The 27,970-nt window shown below is 42.9% G+C and overlaps 1 protein-coding gene across 1 annotated transcript in view; it reads right to left on the bottom strand.

Annotated features, from left to right (window-relative positions):
* Nucleotides 1-27,970, bottom strand: part of SPATA5 (spermatogenesis associated 5) — a 595,351-nt gene that overhangs the window by 549,361 nt on the left and 18,020 nt on the right. Inside the window, exons 2-3 of the mRNA XM_040330544.1 lie at nucleotides 26,473-26,597; nucleotides 21,391-21,548 (exon numbers count right to left, since the gene is read on the bottom strand). Of these exons, the coding sequence (XP_040186478.1) occupies nucleotides 21,391-21,548; nucleotides 26,473-26,597 (283 nt within the window). The remainder of the gene's footprint in view (nucleotides 1-21,390; nucleotides 21,549-26,472; nucleotides 26,598-27,970) is intronic.

Genomic DNA, 27,970 nt, shown 5'->3' with positions numbered 1-27,970 from the left:
TGGTGCCAATATCTGAAAATTGATCAATTTGATCACACCTGAAGTACTGACGGCCTATCTCATTTCTTGAGACCCTAACATGCCAGAAAAGTACAAATACCCCCTAAATGACCCCTTTTTGGAAAGAAGACATTCCAAGGTATTTAGAAAGAGGCATGGTGAGTTTTTTTAAGTTGTCATTTTTTCCCACAATTCTTTGCAAAATCAAGATTTTTTTTTTTTTTTTTTTCACAAAATGTTCATATTCGCAGGTTATTTCTCACACACAGCATATGCATACCACAAATTACACCCCAAAACACATTCTGCTATTCCTCCCGAGTATGGCGATACCACATGTGTGAGACTTTTACACAGCGTGGCCACATACAGAGGCCAAACATGCAGGGAGCATCATCAGGCGTTTTGGAGCACCCAGGCCAATTCTGACATTTCTCTCCTACATGGAAAAATCATCATTTATTTGCTAGAAAATTGCATAGAACCCCAAAACATTATATATGCTTTTATAGCAAAAATTCTAGAGAATACAATGGCGGTCGTTGCACGTTATTTTCGCAGCAATTTTTCGAATGCGTTTTTTTGGAAATAAAACGGTTTTGTGCTTTAAAAAAAAAAAACATTAAAGTTAGCCCAATGTTTTTGCATAATATGAAAGATGAAGTTACGCCGAGTCGATAGATACCCAACATGTCACCCTTCAAAATTGCACACGCTTGTGGAATGGCGCCAAACTTCGCTACTTAAAAATCCCCATAGGTGACGCTTTAAATATTTTTACTGGTTACATCTTTTTAGTTGGAGAAGAGGTCTAGGGCCAAAATTATTGCTCTCGCTCTAACGTCCTCTTTACAGTGAGATATGGGGTCAATAAGACCCCACATCTCACCTCTAGGCTGAGAAGCCTGAAAAAAAAAAACGATCCTGGCTTCGATCGTAGCGGTGAGTCGGAAGAAGCACCGGAGGGAGAAGGGAGGGGGGACGTACCCTTTCACCTCCCGCAAGAACAATCAAGAGGCGTAACAGCCGCCATGATTATTCTTATGGTGTAGAGAATGATGATCTCTGAATGACGCCTGTAGGTGCAGGCATAATTCAGATATCCCTGCACAAAGTCAAGGACGTCATATGACAGCTGGCGGGCAGGAAGTGGTTAAAACACATTTTTCTTTTCGGTATTGCAGAGTATTGTGCGGGGGGTATTGCAGAGTATTGGTGCGGGGAAACTGCAGAGTATTGTGCGGGGGGATATTGCAGAGTATTGGTGCGGGGGAACTGCAGAGTATTGGTGCGGGGGTATTGCAGAGTATTGTGCGGGGTATTGCAGAGTATTGTGCCGGGGTATTGCAGAGTATTGGTGCCGGGGTATTGCAGAGTATTGGTGCCGGGGTATTGCAGAGTATTGGTGCCGGGGTATTGCAGAGTATTGGTGCCGGGGTATTGCAGAGTATTGTGCGGGGGTATTGCAGAGTATTGGTGCGGGGGTATTGCAGAGTATTGTGCGGGGGTATTGCAGAGTATTGGTGCGGGGGTATTGCAGAGTATTGGTGCGGGGTATTGCAGAGTATTGGTGCGGGGGTACTGCAGAGTATTGTGCGGGGGTATTGCAGAGTATTGTGCGGGGGGTATTGCAGAGTATTGTGTGGGGGGTATTGCAGAGGTATTGCACAGTATTGCAGGGGTATTGCACAGTATTGCAGGGGGTATTGCAGAGTATTGCAGGGGGTATTGCAGAGTATTGCAGGGGGTATTGCAGAGTATTGCAGAGTATGGCAGGGGGTATTGCAGAGTATGGCAGGGGGTATTGCAGAGTATGGCAGGGGGTATTGCAGAGTATGGCAGGGGGTATTGCAGAGTATGGCAGGGAGTATTGCAGAGTATGGCAGGGGGTATTGCAGAGTATGGCAGGGGGTATTGCAGAGTATGGCAGGGGGTATTGCAGAGTATGGCAGGGGGTATTGCAGAGTATGGCAGGGGGTATTGCAGAGTATGGCAGGGGGTATTGCACAGTATTGGGGCGGGGGTTGCAGGGATGGCTGAGCAGGGATGGATGGATCTGTGACTGCAATAGTCACAGATCCATCCACAGCGCTGCTGACACCCACGCTCCCCCCTCTCACACTGTGCCGATCGGTACAGAGAGAGGAGGGAGGAACTGGCGTCATCAAATTAAGCCAGTTTGTTTACATGTGATCGCTCCGTCATTGGACGGAGCGATCACGTGGTAAACCGCGGCGATTTACCGTGATCCGCCGGGTCCGGAGGACCCGGCGTTCACGGAGATTCCCGTGTGCGCGCGCGATTCTGGGAGGACGTCCATGGACGTCCTCCCAGAGTTAAGCAACCACTTTGCAGCCATATAATGACGGTCAGCGGTGAGCAAGTGGTTAAAGGAGTTGTAAAGGAAAAAAAAATTTTGCCTAAAATTAATGTCTGCAAGGTAGACAGACAGAATAGTGTAATGATTCTGTTAAAAAAACAAGTAAATACCTATTAAATTCCTTCATCTATATTACCTTCTAGTTTCTGTTCTCTCATTCACTTCCTGGTTTGCACCCCCTTGAAGTCTCTAACACGTAGAGAGCGTCCTGCCGCACAGATGTAGTTCCCAGGAGGGAGCGAGGACGTTGCTGACCACCGCAGTAAACCCTCCTGTCACGGTGGTCAGTAACAATCAGACAAGCAGGAAGTGAACAGAACAGAGAAGAAATAGAGCAACTTCTGAGCAAAAACGAACAATGAGGTAGTTAAAAGAGGAATGTCTGCAGGTAAAGGATGCTTATTATGAAAAAAAAAAATTCCTTTACAACCCCTTTAACTTAATATGGTGTGCTATATGTTTTTGTCTCGGAAAAAAATACATGATTTTAAGCAGCCCTCCAAGTAAAAACTGGTGTTTTAAACAGGACAACTAATAACATATAAGTTAACTCATTCAGAGAAGACCCCAATTACACCTTGCATCTGGAACATACTGAGTCTGTACATTAGCAGGTAGGGTTCTAAAAGAAGGTAGATATTCCTAAGCAAATATTTATTTCTCAAGATATTCGAGTACAAAAGGTGACAGCAGTGTACAAGCCACTTCACAGAGAATGACCAAACCATATAAAGTCAAATAAAAATAAGTCAACGTCAAAGACAGAACTGCATATACTGTACATAACATTTTCCAGAAGCAGGAATTCTAGCAGACACCAGGTAACGAAAGATAACATCAATGAAATGTAATACCCTGTTAATAGGAGAAGCAAGGTTCCCAACGCTGTTGAAACTTATATTGTGGACCATCTCTAAAGGCCAGTAGTTAAACCTAAAACTACATTGAGGCTGGGTTTACACTATTGCGAATTGGATGTGTATTCCCTGCATCCAATTCGCAATAGCAGGAGATTTTGACCGGCTCTCATATTCACATATCTCCGCTGTGGCTCCGGTGCGAATTTGCTTAGAAGTCCTGTGCGTCTTTTGGTCTGTTTCAGGTCCGAATTCAGCCAAAAATTCAGGCTGAAATTGGACCTGAAACAGTGAACGGTGACGCACCGGACCCCTGCTGTGAGCCGCATGCAGAGATAGTGTGAACCCAGCCTGAAGTGGCATTTAATGTCAGAATGATTGGGGGTCAAAGAAGATTTTATGTTTTTGACTAACATAAATATTCACAGTTATGGGTTTAACTTGGGAAGGAAATTTGTCCATATTTACATTCAAGATCGCCTGCTCCACCATTAACCACATTAACCTTAATAAAGATCCTGTTCACTTTTGAAAGGAATCTAAAGATTGAATTCCATTATCTCCAAATGCTGAGAGAGGACCAAAGTATGTGAGCCAAGGTGCCCACTTTTCTACAACCCCTCTAGCAAGGGTTATCGCCTTAGATAATTTAGCAATGGATTATGGTGTTAAATATCATATGAGGTGTAATTTTGGGCCATTTCCCAATGGAAATGAGTAGGAGTAGTTATATTGGATGGCCTTTTGTCATTGTGCTTCCAAAGAAGCCTGTAATTCTGATTCGCATTTTACCAAAGGGGTACAATTTTTAACAAAGATTAACTTGGAATTGAGCTCATGGTAGAACAATGAAATACCTCTGGGTGTCTTATGCGGCGTACACACGGCCGGACTTTCCAACAGAAAAAGCTCAGTTGGAATTTCCGACAGAAAAATAGAGAACCTGCTCTCTAAGTCCGTCGGAAATTCAGACAGAAAAAGTCAGATGGGGCCAGGGCCGATCCGCTCTATAGGCTTACTATGCAAGCCGCTTAGGGCCCCGCAAAGCTGCGGAGGGCCCCCCAAATTACTAGAGGCCCTGCCTGGGGAGAACACCCCCTCCGCTTCTCAACTTTAATGTGACCTGTCATTTTGCTTAGGGCCCCAGGGAGATCAGGATCGGCACTGGATGGGGCATATACACGGTCGGAATAACCGACAAAAAGCTCCCATCTGACTTTTTCTGACGGGATTTCTAACCCTGTGTATGTGGCATAAGAAGCAGAATTCCAGAAAGACCAAATTAAAGAGAGTATTTTCAAAAATGGTAGAGGATGTTGTTTAAGAAACAGCCAATCTAGCATAAAGCAAAAAAAAATGTAGGGGAAATAGAGAACCTTTGCTGAACAGCTGTAAAAGGGATCACTTTCTCATTCTCCAAGTGATCATTAGTTGCAAATATACCTTTAAGTTCTCAGCGTTTAAAATATAACAGATCAAGGTTTTAAGGATTTCAAGAGGTATTGGGATATTGGTCACCTTATGAGATGGGCTATTGACTATAAGATAGTAATCTATTGCTGTTGGGGTTGCCGAGATGATTGGATGCGGGTTATGGTATACACGGTACCAAGTGAAAGCAGCCCACACCAGAAAGCGTAAGCTTTCCAAGGGAACAGCTGCCTGCTTAATAGTACACCATGATATTTCATTAGGAGAACTAATCAAGAATTTTACTTGGTCAACCATGGTGGCCATATGATAATCTTTAAGGTTAGGTAATCCCATACTGCCTACCGATCTATTTTTCAAAAGGATAATGGAAGAGCACCTGGCTCTTTTACCCATCTACAGAAATTTGGAGATTTTAGCTTGCAATGCTTAGTAAATCACATGGATATGTATGGGCAGAGTTCTAAAGTAATAAAGAATTTGGGGGAGGAGAATCATTTTCAATGCAGCAAGTCTGTCCGTCCAAGAAAGCTAGCACTTTTTCTTTCCATTTCGCATCCATAAAGGGCATGAAATTTGTTGCGAATAGATTGGACAAAGATGTGGTGATTTTAGCAACTAAGTATATCACAGAGAACATGTAGCCCAGGGGAAAGGGAGAGTGTTCTGAAGACAGGCCTGGGTTTTATATGAACTTTGATACCAAGAATTCTAGATTTGGCAGCAATAATCTTATAGTGGACACTTTGTGAAAAGGTTATAGAATCTCGTGTGCCCCCAAACAGGGAAAGAGCCGGATCAGAAAGTGTCAATATAATGCCATCAGCAAACAACACGATCGTATGTTAAGTATGGTTAACTGTCATGCCTTCTGTCTGTATGGAATTTTTCAGCTAACAGTTCCATAAGAAGTGCGAATGTTAAAGGATATAAAGGACCTTCCTGTCTTGTGCCGTTTGTAATGCAGAACTGATTGGAGAGCATACCCTCGGAAAAAAACAAAGTGTACAATGCAGAGATAGCCGCATTGATCGCTCCCGAGAAGCAAAATGTATGAAGTACCTGAGATTTAGGTAGCACTGATACCGAGTCATTTCACGAGTACTCATACTTTTGAAAATGCCCGATACCCCAAACTAATACCTTTGCGGTGCAATTTGAGCCCTTACAAAATGAATGGTCTCAAATCGCACTGCAAAGAATCACATGCAACTTGAACAGGAATGTGGTGCGATTCCTGTCCGAATTGAATGTGCTCCTGTGTGAACCCTCACTTGTCAAAGATATTACAGTCTGGGTGCACACCAGGGTTGCACCTGTCCAGCTCTGCTAGTCGACCAATGATTAAAAGATCTTTAATTGAGAACCAGAATGACGGCTATGATGATTGATGAGCAGATGTCGAGTATAATAAAGGATTTGCATGCAACATTTTTGAAAGTCTGGAAACCATGGATAAGTTATTCCTTTCCATCCTTGCCCCCGACCAGTTATGGTCAGCTTTAAGAAACCTTGCTTCGGCGGGTCCCGTGTCCGTGATACTTGCCCTCTTCTGGGGCTCCTCTTTTTCTTTTTTCCCTGTTTGCTTTCTCTCTCATTTTTTTCTGATATGAAGGCCAACAATGTAGGCTGTTGTACTCTTGGGTACAGAATGAAATTTGTGTCTATGGCACAGGCCTAATTTTCAACCTGGTCCTCCATGGCCTCGGTTATAATTTGTTTTGTTGTTTATTACGCGTTTATGCGCTGTTTCCTTATTTCTTTGTTCTATGTCGCCCCTGCGTGGGCAAACCACGGCTTGTTATAATTTTTGAAAATCCAATCAAATATTGAAACAGAAAAAAAAAAAAGATCTTTAATTTATTATTAATATTCCACATTATGTTTACAGCCTTATTCTAAAATGGATTAAATTCATTATTTTCCTCAAAATTCTACAAACAATACCCTATAATGACAACGTGAAAGAAGTTTGTTTGAAATTTTTGCAAATGTATTAAATATAAAAAAAACATGTGCATAAGTATTCACAGCTTTTGTCATGACACTCACCATTGAGCTCAGGTACATCCTGTTTCCACTGATCATCTTTCAAATGTTTATACAACTTCACTGGAGTCCACCTGTGGTAAATTCAGTTGATTGGAAATGATTTGGAAAGGCACACACCTGCCTATATAGGGTCCCACAATTAACAGTGCATGTCAGAGCACAAACCAAGCCATGAAGTCCAAGGAATTGTTTCTAAGGAATTGTCTCTAAGACAGGATTGTATCGAGGTACAGATCTAGTGAAGGGTACAAAAAAAATTCTACAGCATTGAAGGTCCCAATGAGCACAGTGGCCTCCATCATCTGTAAATTGAAGAAGTTTGGAACCACCAGCACTCTTCCTAGAGCGGGCTACCCGGCTAAAGTGAGCAATAGGTGGAGAAGGGCCTTAGTCAGGGAGGTGATCAAGAACTCGATAGTCACTCTGACAGTGCTCCAGTGTGGAGAGAGGAAAATCTTCTAGAAGAACAACCATCTCTGCAGCACTCCACCAATCAGGTCTATATGGAAGAGAGGCCAGATGGAAGCCACTCCTCAGTAAAATGCACCTGACAGCCTGCCTGCAGTTTGCCAAAAAAGGCACCTGAAGGACTCTCAGACCATGAGAAGAAAAATTATTTGGTTTGACGAAACAAAGATTAAACTCTTTGGCCTGAATGGTAAGTGTCATGTCTGGAGAAAACCAGGCACCGCTCATCACCTGGCCAATGCCATCCCTACAGTGAAGCATGATGGTGGTGGCAGCATCATGCTGTGGGGATGTTTTTCAGCAGCAGGAACTGGGAGACTAGTCCGAATCGAGGGAAAGATGAATGCAGCAATATACAGAGACTTCCTTGATGAAAACCTGATCCAGAGCACTCTGGACCTCAGACTGGGACGAAGGCTCATCTTCCAACAGGACAACAACCCTAAGCACACAGCCAAGATAACAAAGGAGTGGCTACCAGACAACTCCTTGAATGTCCTTGAGTGGGCCAGCCAGAGCCCAGACCTGAAGCCGATTGAACATATCTGTAGAGATCTGAAAATGGCTGTGCACCGACACTCCCCATCTAACCTGCTGGAGCTTGAGAGGTCCTGCAAAGAAGAATGGGAGGAACTGCCCAAATATAGGTGTGCCAAGCTTGTAACAACATACTCAAAAACACTTGTGGCTGTAATTGGTGCCAAAGGTACTTCATCAATGTATTGAACAAAGGCTCTGAATACATATGTACATTTAATTTTTTTCGTTTTTTATTTTTAATAAATTTGCAAAGATTTCAAACTTCTTTCACATTGTCATTTATGGGGTATTGTTTGTAGAATTTTGAGGAAAATAATGAATTTAATCTTGGAATAATACTGTAACATAACAAAATGTGGAAAAAGTGAAGCGACGTGAATACTTTCTGGATGTTCTCCGCTCTAATTCTTCCAAATGTGTTCTGTCAAGTTGAGGTCAGGACTCTGTGCAGGCCAGTCAAGTTCCTCCACCCCAAACCTGCTCATCATGCTTTGTGCACTGGTCATTTGGTGGAGAGAGGATTATGGTGTGGTGTTCTTTTTCAGGGATTGGGCTTGGTCCCTTAGTTCCAGTGAAGAGGACTCTTAAGGCATCAGCATACCAAGACATTTTGGACAATTTCATGCTGCCAACTTTGTGAAAACAGTTTGGGGATGGCTGTTCCAACAAGGTCCATAAAGACATGAATGAGCGAGTTTGGGGTGGAGAAACTTGACTGGCCTGCAGAGTTCTGACCTCAACCCGATAAAACACCTTTGGGATGAATTAGAGCAGAGACTGTGAGCCAGGCCTTCTTGTCCAATATCGGTGCCTGACCTCACAAATGCGCTTTTGGAAGAATAGTCAAACATTCCCATAGACACACTCCTAAACCTTGTGGACAGCCTTCCCAGAAGAGTTAAAGCTGTTATGGCGGCAAAGAGTGGGCCAACTCAAAATAGAACCCTACAGGCTAAGACTGGGATGCCATTACAGTTCATGTGCGTGTAAAGGCAGGCATCACAATACTTTTTACAATATAGTGTGTGTGTGTATGTGTATATATATATATATATATATATATATATATATATATATACATACACACACACACACACACACACACACACCGATCAGCTATAACTTTGTGACCACAGACAGGTTAAGTGAATAATATTGATTATCTTGTTACAATGACATCTGAAAGTCGGTGGAATATATTAGGCAACAAGCAAACATGTTGTCACTGAAGTTGATGTGTTGAAACCAGAATAAATGATCTAATTGTGTTGTGTATAGGGCTGCATAGCCTCAGACAGGTCATTGTGCTCATGCTGACTCGTGTCCACAGCCAAAAGCACCTACAATGGGTACTTGAGAATCAGAACTGGGCCACAGAGCAATGGAAGAAGGCGGCCTGATCTGATGAATCACATTTTCTTTTCATCATGTGGTTGGCTGGGTGCATTTGCATCACTTAAAGTGGATGTAAACTTGATTCATGAAATTTGAGCTGGGCATATATATCTGCAGTGTTTTCTCATCTCTCTCCAAATCTCAGAGTCCCCTGGCTTTCTCCTGCTCCGTAGCTCTGTTATCAGCCTGACAACTTCGGACAAGTTCTCCAACACAGGACATAAAAGCAGCCTGAAATTTGTGTTGTGGGAGGTTGCTATAAATAGATTAGCAGAAAGCTTGACTTGTCAGAGCAGAGCTCTGCACATTCCTTTTTTCCTTTGACAATGTGCAGGGGGGGTGCCTTTCCTCCAATCAGCTGTATGCCAATAATCTACACCCAGTGCTGAACAGGAAGAAAACTTATGTAGGGAGATTTGTTTTATCTCTGTGTATCATCTGAGGCTGTTCACTTTACTGGGTATATGTGATTGTTTACATCTACTTTAACTGGGGAAGAGATGGCATCAGGATGTGGTATGGAAAGAAAGCAAGCTGGCTGAGGCAGTGTGATGCTTGAGGTAATGTTGTGTTGTAAGACCTTATGTCCTGTCATTCATGTGGAGGTTACTTGACATGTAACACCTACCTAACACATTGTTGGTGACCAAGTACACCTCTTCATGGATACGGCATTCCCTGATGGCAGTGGCCTCTTTGAGCAGGATAATGCACCCTGCCACACTGTAAAAATGATTCAAGAATGCTTTGAGGAACACAACAATGAGTTTAAGGAGTTGACTTGGCCTCCAATTATTACAGATCTCAATCTAATTGAGCATCTGTGGGATGTGCTGGAAAAACAAGTCGGATCTATGGAGGCCTTACCTCACAATTTACAGGACTAAAAGGATCTGCTATTGATGGTTTGGTGCCAGATACCACAGCATACAGTACCTTCAGAGGTCTTGTGGCATCCATTACTTGAACGGTCATGACTGTTTTGACAGCAAAAGGGGTCCACTCAATATTAGGATGGGTGGTCATAAAGTTATTGCTGTTTGGTGTTTATAGATATATATATATATATTCACACTTTTTAACAACTACACTATTATTATCATTATTTATATATATTCTGAAAATAAATATCATTTGCACGTGATTGGGAATTCTTTGAAAAGGACGTTTTCAGCACATAAATTAAGCAAAGTGAAAATTCCCTTTGCAAAGTTAACATTGCTGAATTCCTTTAGTAAGTCAACGTTTACATAAATAGAAAAAAAAAAAAAGACATCAAGAAATATCCAATTTCACCACTAGATGGTGCAATTGTCCCACCAAAATTTCCACGCTTCTAAAAAAGCAGGCACATTATGTTATATAGCCTTATATTGAATTTTTCTTATTTATGTTCTTACTCCAGATTAAAAAAAAAAATGTTAATAGAGAACAAAATTTATTTTTAATATATAACTGTATGTTAATCTAAAACTATATACTTTTAATTGTCAAAGCTGCTGAAACCTGCCTTGGATGCTAAAGAGAAAGCCTTATGCTGTAAAGGAAATTCATTTCGCTAGATGTTTTTAGGCAGTTTATGGGTGCTGAGACAATTTACATAACCAATTGACACATTTGATGAGTCTAAGTACATTTCTACAACTGATGACCTTCTGAAGAAAAGTAGCCATATACAGCTCTGCAATTTCTTGAGCTGAATTTAAGGCAAATGGTCAGCTTAAATGCAAATAATGCTTAGTGCCAGGTGTTTTCCTAAAAACACTTCGATGATTTTTTTTAACCCAGCTAACCTTAATTGTGCCCTATTGTAAAATGGTAGTTTTTAGAAAAAAAAGGCAGAATTTAATACTTCTATAAATTAGCATTTCTTTCTTCTACACCAGGGTGGATTTGATTTAAATCAAGTCGATTTAAATCAAAATTGAAATCATGATTGAAATCACTAGTAAAAAGACTTGATTTAAATCATATTTTTTAAAGAGCAACTGTCATCTCTGTCCTGCAGCAGCTCCTCCTCTGACCTGCTGTTGACTCACCAACAGTCCCATTCACTTTAATGGGACGGCTGGTTATGCGGCAGTGACACAACAAGGTGAGGGATGTGGCAGCAGCAGGTGAGTGGATGCCCGCTAACAGGCGCTGCCATGATGGATCTGAAATGACAGGTGCTCTTTAAATGTAAGGACTTATTCTTGCTGGTAGTTAGAATTGTTAATATTTGCAAACAAAATGAAGGTTTCCTATATAGAATAATTACCCGTCAGGTTAGTAAAACAGCAATATCAGAACCGATTCAATCATACAGTTTGTAGTGTACATAGATTCGCAAAACAATGGGAAAAAGTAATATTCCTGAACTTTGGTTTATCTCATGGTTACTATGACATTGTATGAATGCATTGATGCAGTGCTTGTTATCTCAGCTTGAATATACAGCCTAATGCTACATAATTAATTCATGCTGAATAAACTACATTTTACTCCAAAAACATTTTATTAAAATAAATTTGATTAAAATTTTTTTATTTAAATACAAAAAAATCTGATAAAAAAAAAAAGACTTATATCCACCCTGTTCTACGCTTAGTTGGCCTCCAGATACACACTACAGGCAGCAAAAAGTCACTAATAATATACACTGTTAGGTGGATTCAGAGAGAGTTAGGCCGGCGTATCAGTAGATACGCCGACCTAATTCGGAATCTGTGCCGACCTAAGTTTAAGTGTATTCTCAAACTGAGATACACTTAAACCTATCTTAGGGTGCAATATTTAGGCTGGCCGCTAGGTGGCGCTTCCATTGCGTTCGGCATAGAATATGTAAATCACTAGATACGCCTATTCACGAACGTACGTGCGCCCGTTGCAGTAAAGATACGCCGTTTACGTAAGGGATTTTCAGGCGTAAAGTTATTCCATCAAATAGCTGGACTAGTAATGTTAAGTATGGCCGTCGTTCCCGTGTCGAAATTTGAAAATTTTACGTTGTTTGCGTAAGTCGTCTATGAATAGGGCTGGACGTAATTTACGTCCACGTCGAAACCAATACATCCTTACGGCGTACTTTGCCGCAATGCACACTGGGATATGTACACGGACGGTCCATTAACATAAAACACGCCCCCTCAGCCTAATTTGAATGAGGCGCGCTTACGCCGGCGCCATTTACGCTACGCCGCCGTAACTTAGCAGGCAAGTACTTTGTGAATACAGTACTTGCCTAGCTAAATTACGGCGGCGTAGTGTAAATACGATACGCTACGCCGCCGCAAAAATGCGGCAATGTACCTGAATCCAGCTATGTGTGCACACTCATTAGGCAAGTTGTATTTTTGAGGATTAATTTCATTTTTGAACAAGTACGGTGTTCTCAAGCAATCCAGAATGTTAATAAACCTCAAACCTGAACATTTAAGCAAGTAAAAGTCAGGTTTTGGGCACAATTATTAGGCAACTATTAGTGTGCAGAATTATTATGCAACTAAATGAAAAACAAACATTTTCCCATCTTACTTGTTTATTTTCATTTGTTAGGCTCTGTTCACACTGGGGCGACCTGTCAGGTGACTTAGTCCCTTGACAAGTCGCGCCCCATTCGGTGCAATGAAACTGTTCTAATCTTGCTCCGACTTAGAAAAAAGTTCCTGCACTACTTGGGTGCGACATCAGAGTGACTTGCATTGACTGCTGTTAAAGAAGTCGAGCGAATTTGAAGCCATGCTCAGGTGAACCAAGATTTAAATAAGTCCAGCCTGAGCTTGTTTGGCTGGGTTTCTCCTAAGGGTCACAGGAATGCAATTAGTTTTGCACTCTGGTGACCATTTTCAGCAGATAGGGGTTTGAAGTCTGCTCTCCGCTGACATCACACAGATCAGTCTCTGGAAGTCTGGATTCACCAGGTGCCTGGACTGATAGATGTCTGAGCCAGAGATGTATCTTGGCCTAGGCCGACAAGGCCTAGGCCTAGGGCGGCACTTTGCGGGGGGCGGCCGCGTTTCACTGCCCCCCCACACGAAAAACCCCCCAAATGGCTTTCCGAATACCGAGGCAGCCACCCGCACAGATTGCTGCGGAGCTGCCGCCTTCTGCAGGTGGCTGCCGTTCTGTATGTGTCAATGTCATTGCCGCATACTGTGGGGAGCGACTGCCAGTGCCGCCCCCCCCCATAGATCTGGTGCACGGTGTGCACGTTGTGTGGTTGGTGGAAGCTCCCGCCTCCCAGCCTCCGCGCGGCATCCAAGCATCTGGTCGGGACGGGAGGAGGAGGAGCACGAGAGAGAGAGGAGAAGAATGTGGACGATGTGACCGAGCAGCACTCACAGCTTCACCAACAGGTACAAATCGACGAGTGCTCAGAGAGCTGTGACTGTCTGATGTCCAACCCTCCCCCCCCCCCCCCCGCTTATTATCTTATTATCAGCATGATCAGCATGATGTCTGTCTGCTGCCTAACCGGCCCCCCTTTATAATTTATTTTTACATGTGAACAGCTTGTATAACCCATCACCCCCCCCCCCCCCATTAACTTTTTTTACATACAACATGAGGTCTGTCTGCTACCTAACCTTTTTACATGTGAATACATACAGGCTAGTGTGGCAGCTCCGTTTTGCTGGGACTTGTAGTGCACTGTGTGGGGGCTGAAATATGGAAGCTCTGTTTTGCTGGGACTTGTAGTGCACTATGTGGGGGCTGAAATATGGTAGCTCCGTTTTTTGCTGGGACTTGTTGTGCACTGTGGGGGCTGAGATATTGCAGCCTCCTATGCTGGGACTTGTAGTGCCTTAGACTGTGGGGGGACTGAGGAATCCTCATTCTGCCACTGAGGGCACTACAAGTCCCAGCAGAGTGGGCTGCCATTCTTCCATCCCCTGTAGTCTAGGGCACTACAAGTTCCAACATAGGAGGCTGCCATTTCTCAGCCCCCCAGAGTGCACTACAAGTCCCAGCATAGGAGGCTGCCATATCTCAGCCCCCCCAGAGTGCACTACAAGTCCCAGCATAGGAGGCTGCCATATCTCAGCCCCCCAGAGTGCACTACAAGTCCCAGCATAGGAGCCTGCCATATTTTAGCCCCCCAGAGGGCACTACAAGTCCCAGCAGAGCAGGCTGCATTTACAAAACAGGAGAAGGAGCTGGGGGGGGGGGTTGTACTGGGAGGGGAGAGAAGGAGGCACAGGTTTGAGGTGAGGGGGGATTTTTTTCTGAACGTGAGGATTTATGCTGGAAGGGGGAGATGGGGAGGATTTGTGCCAAGAGATGTAATTTGTGCTGGGAAGGATGATATTCACTGAAAGGGGTTATATGAGGGTGAGAATTTGTGCTGAAAGGGGGTATTTTTGCTGCTAGGGGGAGATGGAGGGGGCGGGGGTCTGGAAGGGGTGTGGTTTACAGATGATAGGGCAGGTCTTAAATTGGAAGGGGTGTGGCTTTGACAGGAAGTGTGGGTCGTATTTAAATTAGGGGGTTCATGAATTTAGTCAGGCCTAGGGCAGCACAAAACCTAAATACACCTCTGGTCTGAGCCTCTCAGCGAGCCGCTGAGAGGCTGAGATGGCCGATCCCCACCCCTCCACAGCTCAGCTCTTCAGTGAGCGTGGAGGAACAGAGCAGAAGAGCTGCTGCCTGTCAATTGACTCGGGGAGCTGAGAGAACCAAGCCATCGGCAGTATTCGGTGGCTCGGTTCTCTGTGCAGAGGCGCCGGGGGACAGCTGCAGCATCGATCCGATGCTGCATCCACCTAGGTAAGTATAATGGGGGAAAAAAACAAAAAACATACTTCTTATTTAAGTGAGAGTAATAAACAAACAGCTCAAAATGTACAAATAAACATTTCTGACATTTAAAAATAAATAAAAAAGCCAGTCACCAATATAGCCACCCTTTTTTTCATTCCACGGTCATAAGCCTTCCGTTTATGGAGTCTATCAGTTTCCTGAACTGTTGACAATCAACTTTTTGTGAGGCAGCAACCACAGCCTCCCAGATACTGTTCAGAGAGGAGCAGTGTTTTCCCTTCATCGTAAATCTCCTGTTTAGGAAGGGCCCACAAGTTCTCAGTAGGGTTTAGGTCAGATGAGGAAGGGGGCCATGTCATTATTTCATCTTTAAAGCAGGGGTTCACCCGGAAAAAAAAATGTTAACACTAGATTGAGGCTAATTGTGGGAAGCAGAATCGGGTGTTTTTTTTTAAATCAATGCAGTACTTACCGTTTTAGAGATAGATGTTCTCCCGCCACTTCCGGGTATGGTCTGCGGGACTGGGCGTTCCTATTTGATTGACAGCCTTCCGACCGTCGCATACTATGCGTCACGAGTTGCCGAAATTAGCCCAACGTCGGTGCGCAGGCGCCGTATAGAGCCGCACCGACGTTCGGCTTCTTTCGGCAACTCGTGACGCACTGTATGCGACGGTCGGAAGGCTGTCAATCAAATAGGAACACCCAGTCCCGAAGACCATACCCGGAAGCGGCGGGAGAACATCTCTCTCTAAAACGGTATGTACCGCATCGATTTTAAAAAAAAACACCCGATTGTGCTTCCCACAATTAGCCTCAATCTAATGTTAAAAAAAAAATTTCGGGTGAACCCCCGCTTTAAGGCCTTTACTGGCTAGCCACGCAATGTAGTACTTGGATGCCTGCGATGGAGAATTGTCCGGAATAAATATCATGGTCTTCTTGAAAGACGCAGACTTTTTCCTGTATCACTGCTTGATGTGTCTTCTAAAAACTGGCAGTAGGTTTGAGAGTTGATTTTGAGTCCATCTTCAACCTGAAAAGGTCCAACTAGCTCATCTTTATTAATTCCTGCCCAACCAGTACCCCACCTCCACCTAGCTGGCGTCTGAATTAGAAGTGGTGCTCTGTGCCCATTACTGATCCAGGCCTATCCATCTGGTCCGCCAAGAGTCGCTCTCATCTCATCAGTCCATAAAACCTTGGAAAAATCTGTCTTCAGATATTTCTTGGCCCAGTCATGACATGTTTTGTTCAGTGGTGGTCGGGTTTCAGCCTTTCTTGGCCATGTCTCTGAGCATTGAACACCTTGTACTTCTGGGCACTCCAGGTAGGTTGCAGTTCTGGAATATGACATCACTAGAGGATAATGATTTCCTGGTAGCTTCACGTTTGATTCTTCTTAAATCTTTGGTAGTTAATTTGCATCTTTGTTCTCAACATGTTTCTTGTGACCCTGTCTACTTTTAGCAACCAAACGTTTGATGGTTCTGTGATAACGCCCCAATATCTTAGAAATTTCAAGAGTGCTGCATCCCTCTGAAAGACTTTTTAAAATTTTTGACTTCCAAAGTCAGTTAAATCAATTTTTTTAATTTAATCTCCCTTAAAATTATGCACACATTGATATAGGGTGTTGATCTCCTTAGGTCACTCATTACACCAGGGTTTGACAAATTTGCTTGGAATCTAGGAGCTAGCTAAAAAAAAGGTAGAAGCCAGAAAACGTGCCCCGTCCCGCCAAGCTTGCGCGCAGAAGCGAACACATACCTGAGTAGCGCCCGCATATGTAAACGGTATTCAAACCACACATGTGAGGTATTGCCGTGATCGTTATAGCGAGAGCAATATTTCTAGCCCTAGACCTCCTCTGTAACTCAAAACATGCAACCTGTATAATTTTTTAAACGTTGCCTATGGAGATTTTAAAGGGTAAAAGTTTGTCAGCATTCCACGAGCGGACGCAATTTTGAAGCATGACATGTTGGGTATCAATTTACTCGGTGTAACATTATCTTTCACAATATAAAAAAAAATTGGGATAACTTTACTGTTGTCTTATTTTTTTATTAAAAAAAGTGTATTTTTCCCCAAAAAAGTGCGCTTGTGAGACCGCTGCGCAAATACGGTGTGACAGAAAGTATTGCAATGATCGCCATTTTATTCTCTAGGGTGTTAGAATAAAAAAATATATATATATAATGTTTGGGGGTTCTAATTAGAGGGAAGGAGATGGCAGTGAAAACAGTGAAAAAACACTTTTAGAACTACTGTTTTACTTGTAATGCCAACGGCCACCACCAGATGGCGCCAGGTCACAGAAGGAAGCTTAAAGGGGTAGTTCCCCCTTAAAAACGACTTTTTCTTATTCCACTGCCCCCCCACATTCCATCACGATTAAGGCTCTTATTATTTTTTTCATGCTGTACATACCTTAGTACAGCATATTCACCCGTGCATCCGGGTTGCGAGTCCCGCGGGAGTGGGCGTTCCTCACATGCTGGTGATTGACGTTTTGCCCAAAAACGAGCTCCCCCCGTCGCGTAAGCCGCGTCACGGTTGGCGAAAGGAGCCGAACGGCGAGTCGGCGCTATACTGCGCATGCGCATCGCCGTTCGGCTCCTTTCGCCAATCGTGACGCGGCTTACGCGACGGGGGGGAGCTCGTTTTTGGGCAAAACGTCAATCACCAGCATGTGAGGAACGCCCACTCCCGCGGGACTCGCAACCCGGATGCACGGGTGAATATGCTGTACTAAGGTATGTACAGCATGAAAAAAATAATAAGAGCCTTAATCGTGATGGAATGTGGGGGGGCAGTGGAATAAGAAAAAGTCGTTTTTAAGGGGGAACCACCGCTTTAAGCCTTCACAAGGCTGCAAAGCCGCGGCCTCAATTACAGGCCGTAGTGGGCCCGCCGCGATCGCGTGGCGGGGGAGGTGGGGGCGCATGGAGACACAGGATCCTGTGCCTCCGTGCGCCCCCACCTCCCCCGCCGCGCAATCACAGCGGGCCCGGTCTCAATTACCGGCTGGGTGCCAGGTCACAATTTGTCGCAATTGCGACCGGGCGCCCGGATTTTGTCGAGCCCTGCATTACACAAATACACATCACCTGACATGATTAAATCCAATAAGCATTCAGGTTTTTACAGCTTGGAGTTGGACAATATGCATAAAAATTATGATTTGGTCAAAATACTCACTTGCGTAATAATTGTGCACACAGGCCCAGATTCTCAAAGGACTTACAACGGCGCAGCACCATGTACGCCGTCGTAAGTGTGGCCCGTCGTATCTATGCGACCGATACTTAGAATCAGTTACGCATAGATATCCATTAGATCCAACAGGCGTAAGTCTCTTACGCCGTCGGATCATAACTGCAATTTTTTTTTTGCCCGCTAGGTGGCGCTTCCGTCGATTTCCGCGTCGAGTATGCAAATTAGCTAGATACGCGAATTCCCGAACGTACGCGCGGCCGACGCAGTAAAGTTACGACGTTTACGTTAGGCTTTTCCCGGCGTAATGTTGCCCCTGCTATATGGTGGCATAAGTGTGGCGCAACAATGTTAAGTATGGCCGCCGTTCCCGCGTCAAAATTTTAAAACGTTACGTCGTTTGCGGAAGTCGTCCGTGAATGGGGCTGGACGTCATTTACGTTCACGTCGAAACCAATGACGTCCTTGCGACATCATTTGGAGCAATGCACACTGGGATATTTTACAGACGGCGCATGCGCAGTTCGTTCGGCGCGGGGACGCGCTTCATTTAAATGATACACCCCCCTACCCGCCGGGTGATTTGCCAAAATGCCATAAAACTATGCCCTCTTTTGCAGACGCTATAACTTTTGCGCAAACCAATCAAACGCTTATTGCGATTTTTATTACGAAAAATATGTAGAAGAATACGTATCGGCCTAAACTGAGGAAAAAAATCGTTTTTTTATATATTTTTGGGGATATTTATTACAGCAAAAAGTAAAAAATATTTTTTTTTTTTCAAAATTGTCGCTCTATTTTTGTTTATAGCGCAAAAAATAAAAACAGCAGAGGTGATCAAATACCACCAAAAGAAAGCTCTATTTGTGGGGAAAAAAGGACGCCAATTTTGTTTGGGAGCCACGTCGCACGACGCAATTGTCAGTTAAAGCGACGCAGTGCCGAATCGCAAAAAGTGGCTCGGTCACTGACCAGCAATATGGTCTGGGGCTGAAGTGGTTAAGATGACCATGCACTGCCCAACGAATCTAGGCATCACTAGCAGTACATGACTAGTTTAGGGGTTAAAAAAGAACCAGATACAAATTGAGAAACAGGGATGATAATTAGAAGAGGTAAATCTTCTGGACAAAAGTCCAAATGCACCCCCCTGCCAGGAACTGCAGCGTTCCCCTTTACTAGTGTTGGACCCATGTAGCAATTCTGAGACAACCTGAGGAAGCTTGCTGCAAGTGGTGGCAAAGCAGTACACAAGGGATTGGAATCCAAGGGACTGGGGGATCAGAGCCTTGCAAATGTGTACTTTCAGCCCCTTCTACTTACCCTCTGATCAACTATTTTCTAAAGCTGAACTCCGGGCAAAAACAGTTGTTGGACATTTGGACAAGTGTGGGCGGGCATAGCGTATCGTATTTACGTTACACCGCCGCAACTTAGAGAGGCAAGTGCTGTATTCACAAAGCACTTGCGTCCTAAGTTACGGTGGCGTATAGTAAATGTGCCGGCGTAAGCGCGCCCAATTCAAATTGTGAAGAGGTGGGCGTGTTTTATGTAAATAAAGCATGACCCCACGTAAATGACGTTTTGAACGAACGGTGCATGCGCCGTCCGTGGACGTATGCCAGTGCGCATGCGTTGGATAGAATGCCTAAGATACGTCGAACACTGCCTACGACGTCACGTAACTTACGCACAGCCCTATTCGCATACGACTTACGCAAACGACGTAAAAAGATACGCTTGTTCTGACGTCCATACTTTGCATGGGCTGCGCCACCTAGAGACCTGCTTTATCTTCACGCCGGCGTGTGTCTTACGTAAACGGCGTAACTAAATGCGACGGGCGCACGTACGTTCGTGAATCGGCGTATCTAGCTCATTTGCATATTCGATGAGGAAATCAACGGAAGCGCCACCTAGCGGCCAGCGTATATATGCATCCAAGATACGACGGCGCAGGAAACTTACTCCGCTCGTATCTTGGCCAAATCTATGCGTAACTGATTCTATAAATCAGGCGCATAGATACGACGGCGGCCATTTGGACTTACGACGGCGTATCTGGAGATACGCCGTCGTAAGTCTTTGTGAATCTGGGCCCAGATGTCCCTTCCTCCTATCACAGAGAAAAAACAATACAAGACGTTGCCCAAAGAGTAACTAGCTTTGAGAACACTTTCTACGTATCAGATTTGTGGAGCTTACTGTAGTGTGCAGGTTGCATAAATGTAACAATTCCAGCAGATGCACATAAGACACAGATCATTAGTGGTTTATATTTTCACTATGCAAATGTCTGCATCCTGTTTTGCCCAGAGTTTCTGCTTTATGGAATTTAGAGGTCTTTACCTAACTATTCAATTACCAGTGTGGGGCTATGTATGCCTTTCTATTAAATATTGTTTCAGGTCATTAGGAGAACTGGTATCTAGAGAAAGAGTTTAGTAACACATGCCTGCCCTAAAGCCAGACACCGTAGCACAGGAAAAACACACAATATACATATATACATACTGAATATCCAAAAAAACACATTTGAAAAGGAAAACAGCAGAACTTTCAGTGGTTGTAAAGTCAGTGATCACAATTATTGCCAGCCCCTCTGTTATACAAGCTATACTACACAGTGTATGTCTTTATGCTGCAGCTAAATAGCTTTTTTTTACATCGCCGATGTGTGGTCACATGACCACCCGCCGCTCTCCTTCCCTGATCTAAGGACTACAGTGGGAGGGGCTAATATTCCCCTTTGACGTCAGGCGGCTGGTCACGTAAAATCATGAATATAGCTGCAGAATTTAAAAATAACACATACATTGTGTAGTATATCTTGTTATAACAGAATGGCTGGTAGTAATTGTGAACACTAACTTTACTGCCACGCAGAATGGCAGGAGGGGAGGGTTTGGAGATTGGCTCACACACTAGGAAGTGACAGGCAGAGCAGCGGGATGACGGAGGCACATAAACTTACCACGGTCAGCACACCTAGGGGGACACAGGAACAGGCAGGATTAACTAGGTATTTTACAGCAACGAAAGGGAAAAATGGCACCGCACAAGCACGATGTGGTTTAACATGCTTTAAAGCAGTGATGACGAACCTTGGCACCCCAGATGTTTTGGAACTACATTTCCCATGATGCTCATGCACTCTATAGGGTTACAACCACTGTAAATGTAGACTTTAACAAAATGGCAACTGGAATTCCAGAAAAATCCATTAGCATCCCCCACCCATCCACTCAAGGAAATCATGGTTAGTTATTATATATATATACTTATTATAACTATCATCTATACCTGAGGGTGACTTCCATCTCCTCTGCTTGTAACACAGGTCCATTCACAGACTCGACATGAACTGAGTCACCAGGCTTCACCTTGAGGTTCTTCTGTGCTGCTGGTCCAATTCCTACTTTCCCAGAGGGAAAACCACTGACTGGCCAAGCAGTGCACACCTACAAAAAGCACAAACATATACATCTCCGTATACAGTAAATTTGCTTAGCTGTAGGCCATACAACCTCTCTCTTTATACGTGGCATGTAACAAGAAAGCTTTTAGAAAGTTCCTCGAACAGAACACCAGACAGAAGATAGAAATCAGTCAATCCATGGTAGGGAGAGCTATTTGCTTTTCTGTTTCTAAATGATAAATATTATAATCCTAAATCGAATGTTTGGCCTCTTTTAGCTAAGAAAAAATATTCTCAGTTTTTTTTATGGCAGAAAAGCATCTTTAAAGAATTGTTCACACCAGCAGTATACCTACTGCACAACCATGTATGTGTGATATGAAGGCACAGTTTTTATTTTTTTTTATTTTTTTTATTGAAGCTAAGGGGCAAATTGTAAACATGGGAAACAGTGCCGAGTTTATCACCTGCTGATTACATATTAATAATATTTATCTATATATTTTTTAAATACTATTCTCTTAGTCCTGACTATAATATCCCAAACCATCAGGTATCCCTGAGGAAGTTACGTGAACCTGTGATGACACGCGTTGGGTGGAGCCGGGTGACTGCCAAAACCAAAAGTGATGTGGGAGCCACGGCCCTGCAGTTTTTTAACATAGCTCGATTTTACTGCTTTGCTTGTAAGTGAAATTATTTTTAAATAAATCTATTGTTGAAACCTACTACTCTACAGTGATCCCCTCTGTCATTTGAGCCCATTGCAGAATGGACATACGGTATCTTAAAGAGCCACTAACCTCCCATATGCGAACATCACCAGGGAGAAAAATAGATTTACAAGGAGTACCCAAATTTGGAGTGGTGTTTTAAGGCACCCCTTGCCTAAGGGGAAAGCGAGTTCAGAGGTGAAGGCATAGGAAAGCCATGGTGGGAATCACTAATCACTGTGGTACAGTGTCTAAATACATTGAAGATCATATCGAAAGATTATGTCACTGGATGAACACACATTTTTTTTGGTCACAATTACGTTGATTGACTGCACAAATAAAAGAGACTTTTTATACACTATAGTAGAATATTTGTATCATTTATTTATATTGTCATTGCAATGAATTGAGGTTATAATTTCGCTGCACTGAATGCACTTTAATTGTGGGAATACATATTTTTTGCCATACGTTTTTTTTTTTTCACTAATGTCAGCAATACATAGGGAGGCACAACAGATTCATATATATGCAATAACCCAAAGCTTTTGGAAAATGTTAAAAGGTTCCAACTCCTGCCTCCCCCTGTGACAGCTGTCACTTTTTAACCACTTAACCCCCGGACCATATTGCTGGTCAAAGACCAGGCCACTTTTTGCGATTCGGCACTGCGTCGCTTTAACTGACAATTGTATTAACTGACAATTGCGCGGTCGTGCGACGTGGCTCCTAAACAAAATAGTCGTCCTTTTTTCCCCACAAATAGAGCTTTCTTTTGGTGGTATTTGATCACCTCTGCGTTTTTTTAGTTTTTGCGCTATAAACAAAAATAGAGCGACAATTTTGAAAAAAAATGAATATTTTTTACTTTTTTGGTATAATAAATATCCCCCAAAAATATATATAAAAAAAAAAAAAAATTCCTCAGTTTAGGCCGATACGTATTCGTCTACATATTTTTCGTAGAAAAAAATCACAATAAGCATTTATTGATTGGTTTGCAAAATAGGGGACAGTTTTATGGCATTTTTCTTAATATTTTTTTTTTACTAGTAATGGCGGGGATCAGCGATTTTTTTTTGGTACTACAACATTATGGCGGACACTTCGGACACTTTTGACACATTTTTGGGACCATTGGCATTTTTATAGCGATCAGTGCTATAAAAATGCATTGATTACTATAAAAATGCCACTGGCAGTGAAGAGGTTAACACTAGGGGGCAAGGAAGGGGTTAATCATATTCCCTTGGGTGTGTTCTAACTGAAGGGGGGTGGACTGACTAGGGGAAATTACAAATCGCTGTTCATACGATAGGTCATTTCCCCCCCTGACAGGACGCTCTGTAACGAGCGATCGCGGGTGCCCGGCGGTGATCGCGACCGCCGAGCACGCGCGTCGGAGTCAGGGGAGAGCGGGGGGTGCGCGCCCCTATTGGCTGCTGGGAGAGGTGACGCATAGCTACGTGCTCTCGCCCAGCAGAGCCGACCTGCCGCCATATAACTGCGGCGGCTGGTCGGCAAGCAGTTAAACAGGGCTGTTCGAGGCCCTGCCCACACAACCTTATCATTTATTCACAGATTCCTCTGAATGAATAAACCGCAATTACCGTCAGCCACCATGGCTGACGGATTTGTAGTTTCAATGGGCTGAGATGGCGATGATGAACGCTCTCGAAGTCCTCTGACAGAAAGCCCTTACAGAGAAATAGGCTGAGCCAGAGGACATACAGTGCCTTGAAAAAGTATTCACACGCCTTGAAATTTTCCACATTTTGTCATGTTACAACCGAAAACGTAAATGTATTTTATTGGGATTTTTTGTGATAGACCAACATAAAGTGGCACATAATTGTGCAGTGGAAGGAAAATGATAAATGTTTTTCATTTTTTTTTTTTTACAAATAAATGTGTGAAAAGTGTGTTGTGCATTTGTATTCAGCCCCCTTTACTCTGATACCCCTAACTAAAATCTAGTGAAGTGGAAAAAAAATTTGGTGAGAGCAACTGCGCTAATAGATATAAAAATGAACAAACTAATGCTCATAAATAATACACATGTATAAACAAAATCAATGTAAATAAAGCTGCACCTTCCTGTAAATATTGTACAGTAATAACATGAAATAGAAAAAACAAGATGCGCATCTTGTTTTTTCTATAAAATCTAGTGAAACCTATTGCCTTCAGAAGTTACTCAATTAGTAAATAGAGGCCACCTGTGTGTAATTTAATCTCGGTATAAATACAGTTGTTCTGTTAAGCCCTCAGAGATTTGTTAGAGAACTTAAGTGAACAAACAGTATCATGAAGGCCAAGAAACACACCAGACAGGTCCGGGATAAAGTTATAGATAAGTTTAAAGCAGGGTTAGGTTATAAAAAAATATCCCAAGCTTTGAACATCTCACAGAGCACTGTTCAATCCATCATCTGAAAATGGAACAGTATGGCACAACTGCAAACCTACCAAGACATGGCCATCCACCTAAACTGACAGGCTGGGCAAGGAGAACAATAACCAGAGAAGCAGCCAAGAGGCCCATGGTAACTCTGGAGGAGCTGCAGAGATCCACAGCTCAGGTGGGAGAATCTGTCCACAGGACAACTATTAGTCGTGCATTCCACAAATCTATCCTTGTGGCAAGAAAGCAATTGTTGAAAGAAAGCCATAAGAAGTCCCATTTGCAGTTTGCGAGAAGCCATGTGGGGGACACAGCAAACATGTGGAAGAAGGTGCTCTGGTCAGATGAGACTAAAATGAAATTTTTTGGCTTAAAGCAAAACACTTTGTGTGGCTGAAAACTAACACTGCACATCACCCTGAACACACCACTGTAAAACATGGTGGTAGCAGCCTCATGTTGTGGGGATGCTTTTCTTCAGCAGTGAAAGGGAAGCTGATCAGAGTTGATGGGAAGATGGATGGTGCCAAATACAGGGCAATCTTAGAAGAAAATCTGTTTGTCTGCAAAAGACTTGAGACAGGGGCAGAGGTTCGCCTTCCACCAGGACAACGACCCTAAACATACAGACAGAGTTACAATAGAATGGTTTTGATCAAAGCATATAAATGTGTTAGAATAGCCCAGTCAAAGTCCAGACCTAAATCCAATTGAGAATCTGTGGAAAAACTTGAAAATTGCTGTTCACAGACGCTCACCGTCCAATCTGATAGAGCTTGAACTATTTTGCAAAGAAGAATGGCCAAAAATGTGACTCTAGATGTGCAAAGCTGGTAGAGACATCCCCCAAAACACTTGCAGCTGTTATTGCAGTGAAAGGAGGTTCTACAAAGTATTGACTCAGGGGAGCTGAATACAAATACATGCCACACTTTTCACATATTTATTTGTAACATGACAAAATTTGGAAAATATCAAGGGGTATGAATGCTTTTTAAGGCACTGTATTTGTAGGAACCCACATTGAACCTGTGATCTACTTATTACAGGTGTAATGCTTTCCAGACTCCTGCAGGAAAAAATAACAAATGCACATTTTTTTCTGCAAAAATATGTGCATTTATTATATTTTCTGTAAGGCTGGGTTGACATATATGAGGTGCAGGAAACTGCATGCGATTTGGAAAGAAATTGCACCGCATTCCTATTCAGATCACAAGCGTTATTTGTGCAGTGCTATTTGAGCCACTCATTTGTATGGCTCAAATTGCACCGCATCCGCACAAAAAAAGGTGCAGGACCCTTTTTTTTCCCCGCACTGGAATCGGATCACCTGGGAGTCAATTGCACTGCATTTTTTGGGAACCACATTGACGCCAACTGCTGTTTGCATGAATGCTGTGCAATTTTAATGCGGTGGGGGGAAACGCACAGAATATGATGCGGTACAGAAAACAAACAGTATTTGCTGCGTTTCCCGCACCGCATATATGTGAACCAAGCCTAAAGACGAAATTAGCCTTTAAGCAAGCCCCTTACAAAGCAGTGAGAAGCTAACAGTGCCTGCATTAGCTTGCCGCCATTTACATGTAATCGGACATTCTGAAATTGCCGGTGGATGTTCGGCCCTGAACGCAAACTCTTTGCAGCTGTGTTTATTATTTATGGCACACACCATTCAATAATGACATTTTTGCAGAGAATTATAAAACATATGCTTAAAATCAATAAACCTAAAATAGATGTACACCAACCCATTGTTGTTTCCCTTTAACAGTATTACTGTATATGTATCTGGCAGCATGTGGTATTGCTTTGGTAACAGAAAGTATTAAATATATTTATACCTCTTGCCTCCCATCTGAGCTGGTAAGCAAAACTGGGCGTCCAATACAGAGATCAGCCAATTTCATACTGGTCAGTCCAAGCTGTACGAATGAGCATCTGTAAGCCTTTGGTACTTTGTCCTCCTCTAGAAGTATGTAGAAAGGGTAAAGAAACAAAAAATATTACATAGGAGGTAACATGGAAATATATGAACAAACTATATTCGATTTCCTTACATTTTGATTTTTGAAAAATATTTTGTAATTTTCCATTTTTTGGGGGGCTTTTACATTGCTGCAGAGTGCAGACAAAGCAATTCATGCAGTAGATAAAAAAATATGATTACATTAAAGGATAGTAAAATAACAGAAAAGTGTATAAGCCCCAAGGGGGCAGTAAGCAGAGTTTTATAGTGCAGAAAATCTAAGAAATAATTATACAAAAATTACAAAATGTTTGCCTCGAGGCAACCATTCTTTTATAATATGACCATCGGGCTATTTATAGCCCTAATTATATAAGTAGTTTTATACTGTTTATGTATCAATAAATGTTGTATTTTTTGTATAATTCTTTGATTTTCTGCACCTTAAAACTCTGCTTACTGCCCCCTTGGGGCCTATACACTTTTCTGGTGCAGTTATTAAAATCTCTGGGCTTCATAAATAATCTGATAAACGATAGTAAAATATAGTAAAGGCAAAACTATTCTTAATTTAAAGTGGTGAGGTGAAAGAACTAGTATCAGGCCTAGATTCACGTAGGGCGGCTTTACGTTCTGCGGGCGTAGCGTATCTTATTTACGCTACGCCGCTGCTACTTAGAGAGGCAAGTGCTGTATTCACAAAGCAGTTACGTCCTAAAGCCTTTGACATTTATGAAATGCTTGTAATTATACTTCAGTATACCATAGTAACATCTGACAAAAAGATCTAAAAACACTGAAGCAGCAGACTGAAAATTAAATATTTGTGTCATTCGCAAAACATGGCTGTACATGGCTGTACACTAGTAAAGGAAAGTGTCCTAATACTTTGACAATATTTCTCAACACTGATGCCGCCTACACACGATCGGTTCATCCGATGAGAACGGTCTGATGGACCGTTTTCATCGGTTAATGGATGAAGCCGACTGACTAAGTCGTGCCTACACACCATCGGTTAAAAAAACGATCGTGTCAGAACGTGGTGACGTAAAACACAACGACGTGCTGAAAAAAACGAAGTTCAATGCTTCCAAGCATGCGTCGACTTGATTCTGAGCATGCGTGGATTTTTAACCGATGGTCGTGCCTACAAACGATCGTTTTTTTTTCTATCGGTTAGGTATCCATCGGTTAAATTTAAAACAAGATTGCTATTTTTTAACTTATGGATAAATGACCGATGGGGCCCACACACGATCGGTTTGGTCCAATGAAAACAGTCCATCAGACCGTTCTCATCGGTTTGACCGATCGCGTGTACGCGGCATGAGTCTTTTCCCTGTTATCGAGGGGAGTCACAATTTTATGGA

This window comes from Rana temporaria, chromosome 1, assembly GCF_905171775.1.
Source record: "Rana temporaria chromosome 1, aRanTem1.1, whole genome shotgun sequence".
Lineage (NCBI taxonomy): Eukaryota > Metazoa > Chordata > Amphibia > Anura > Ranidae > Rana > Rana temporaria.
Note: the sequence above shows the minus strand (reverse complement) of the source record. Positions and strands in the feature narration are given on the sequence as shown.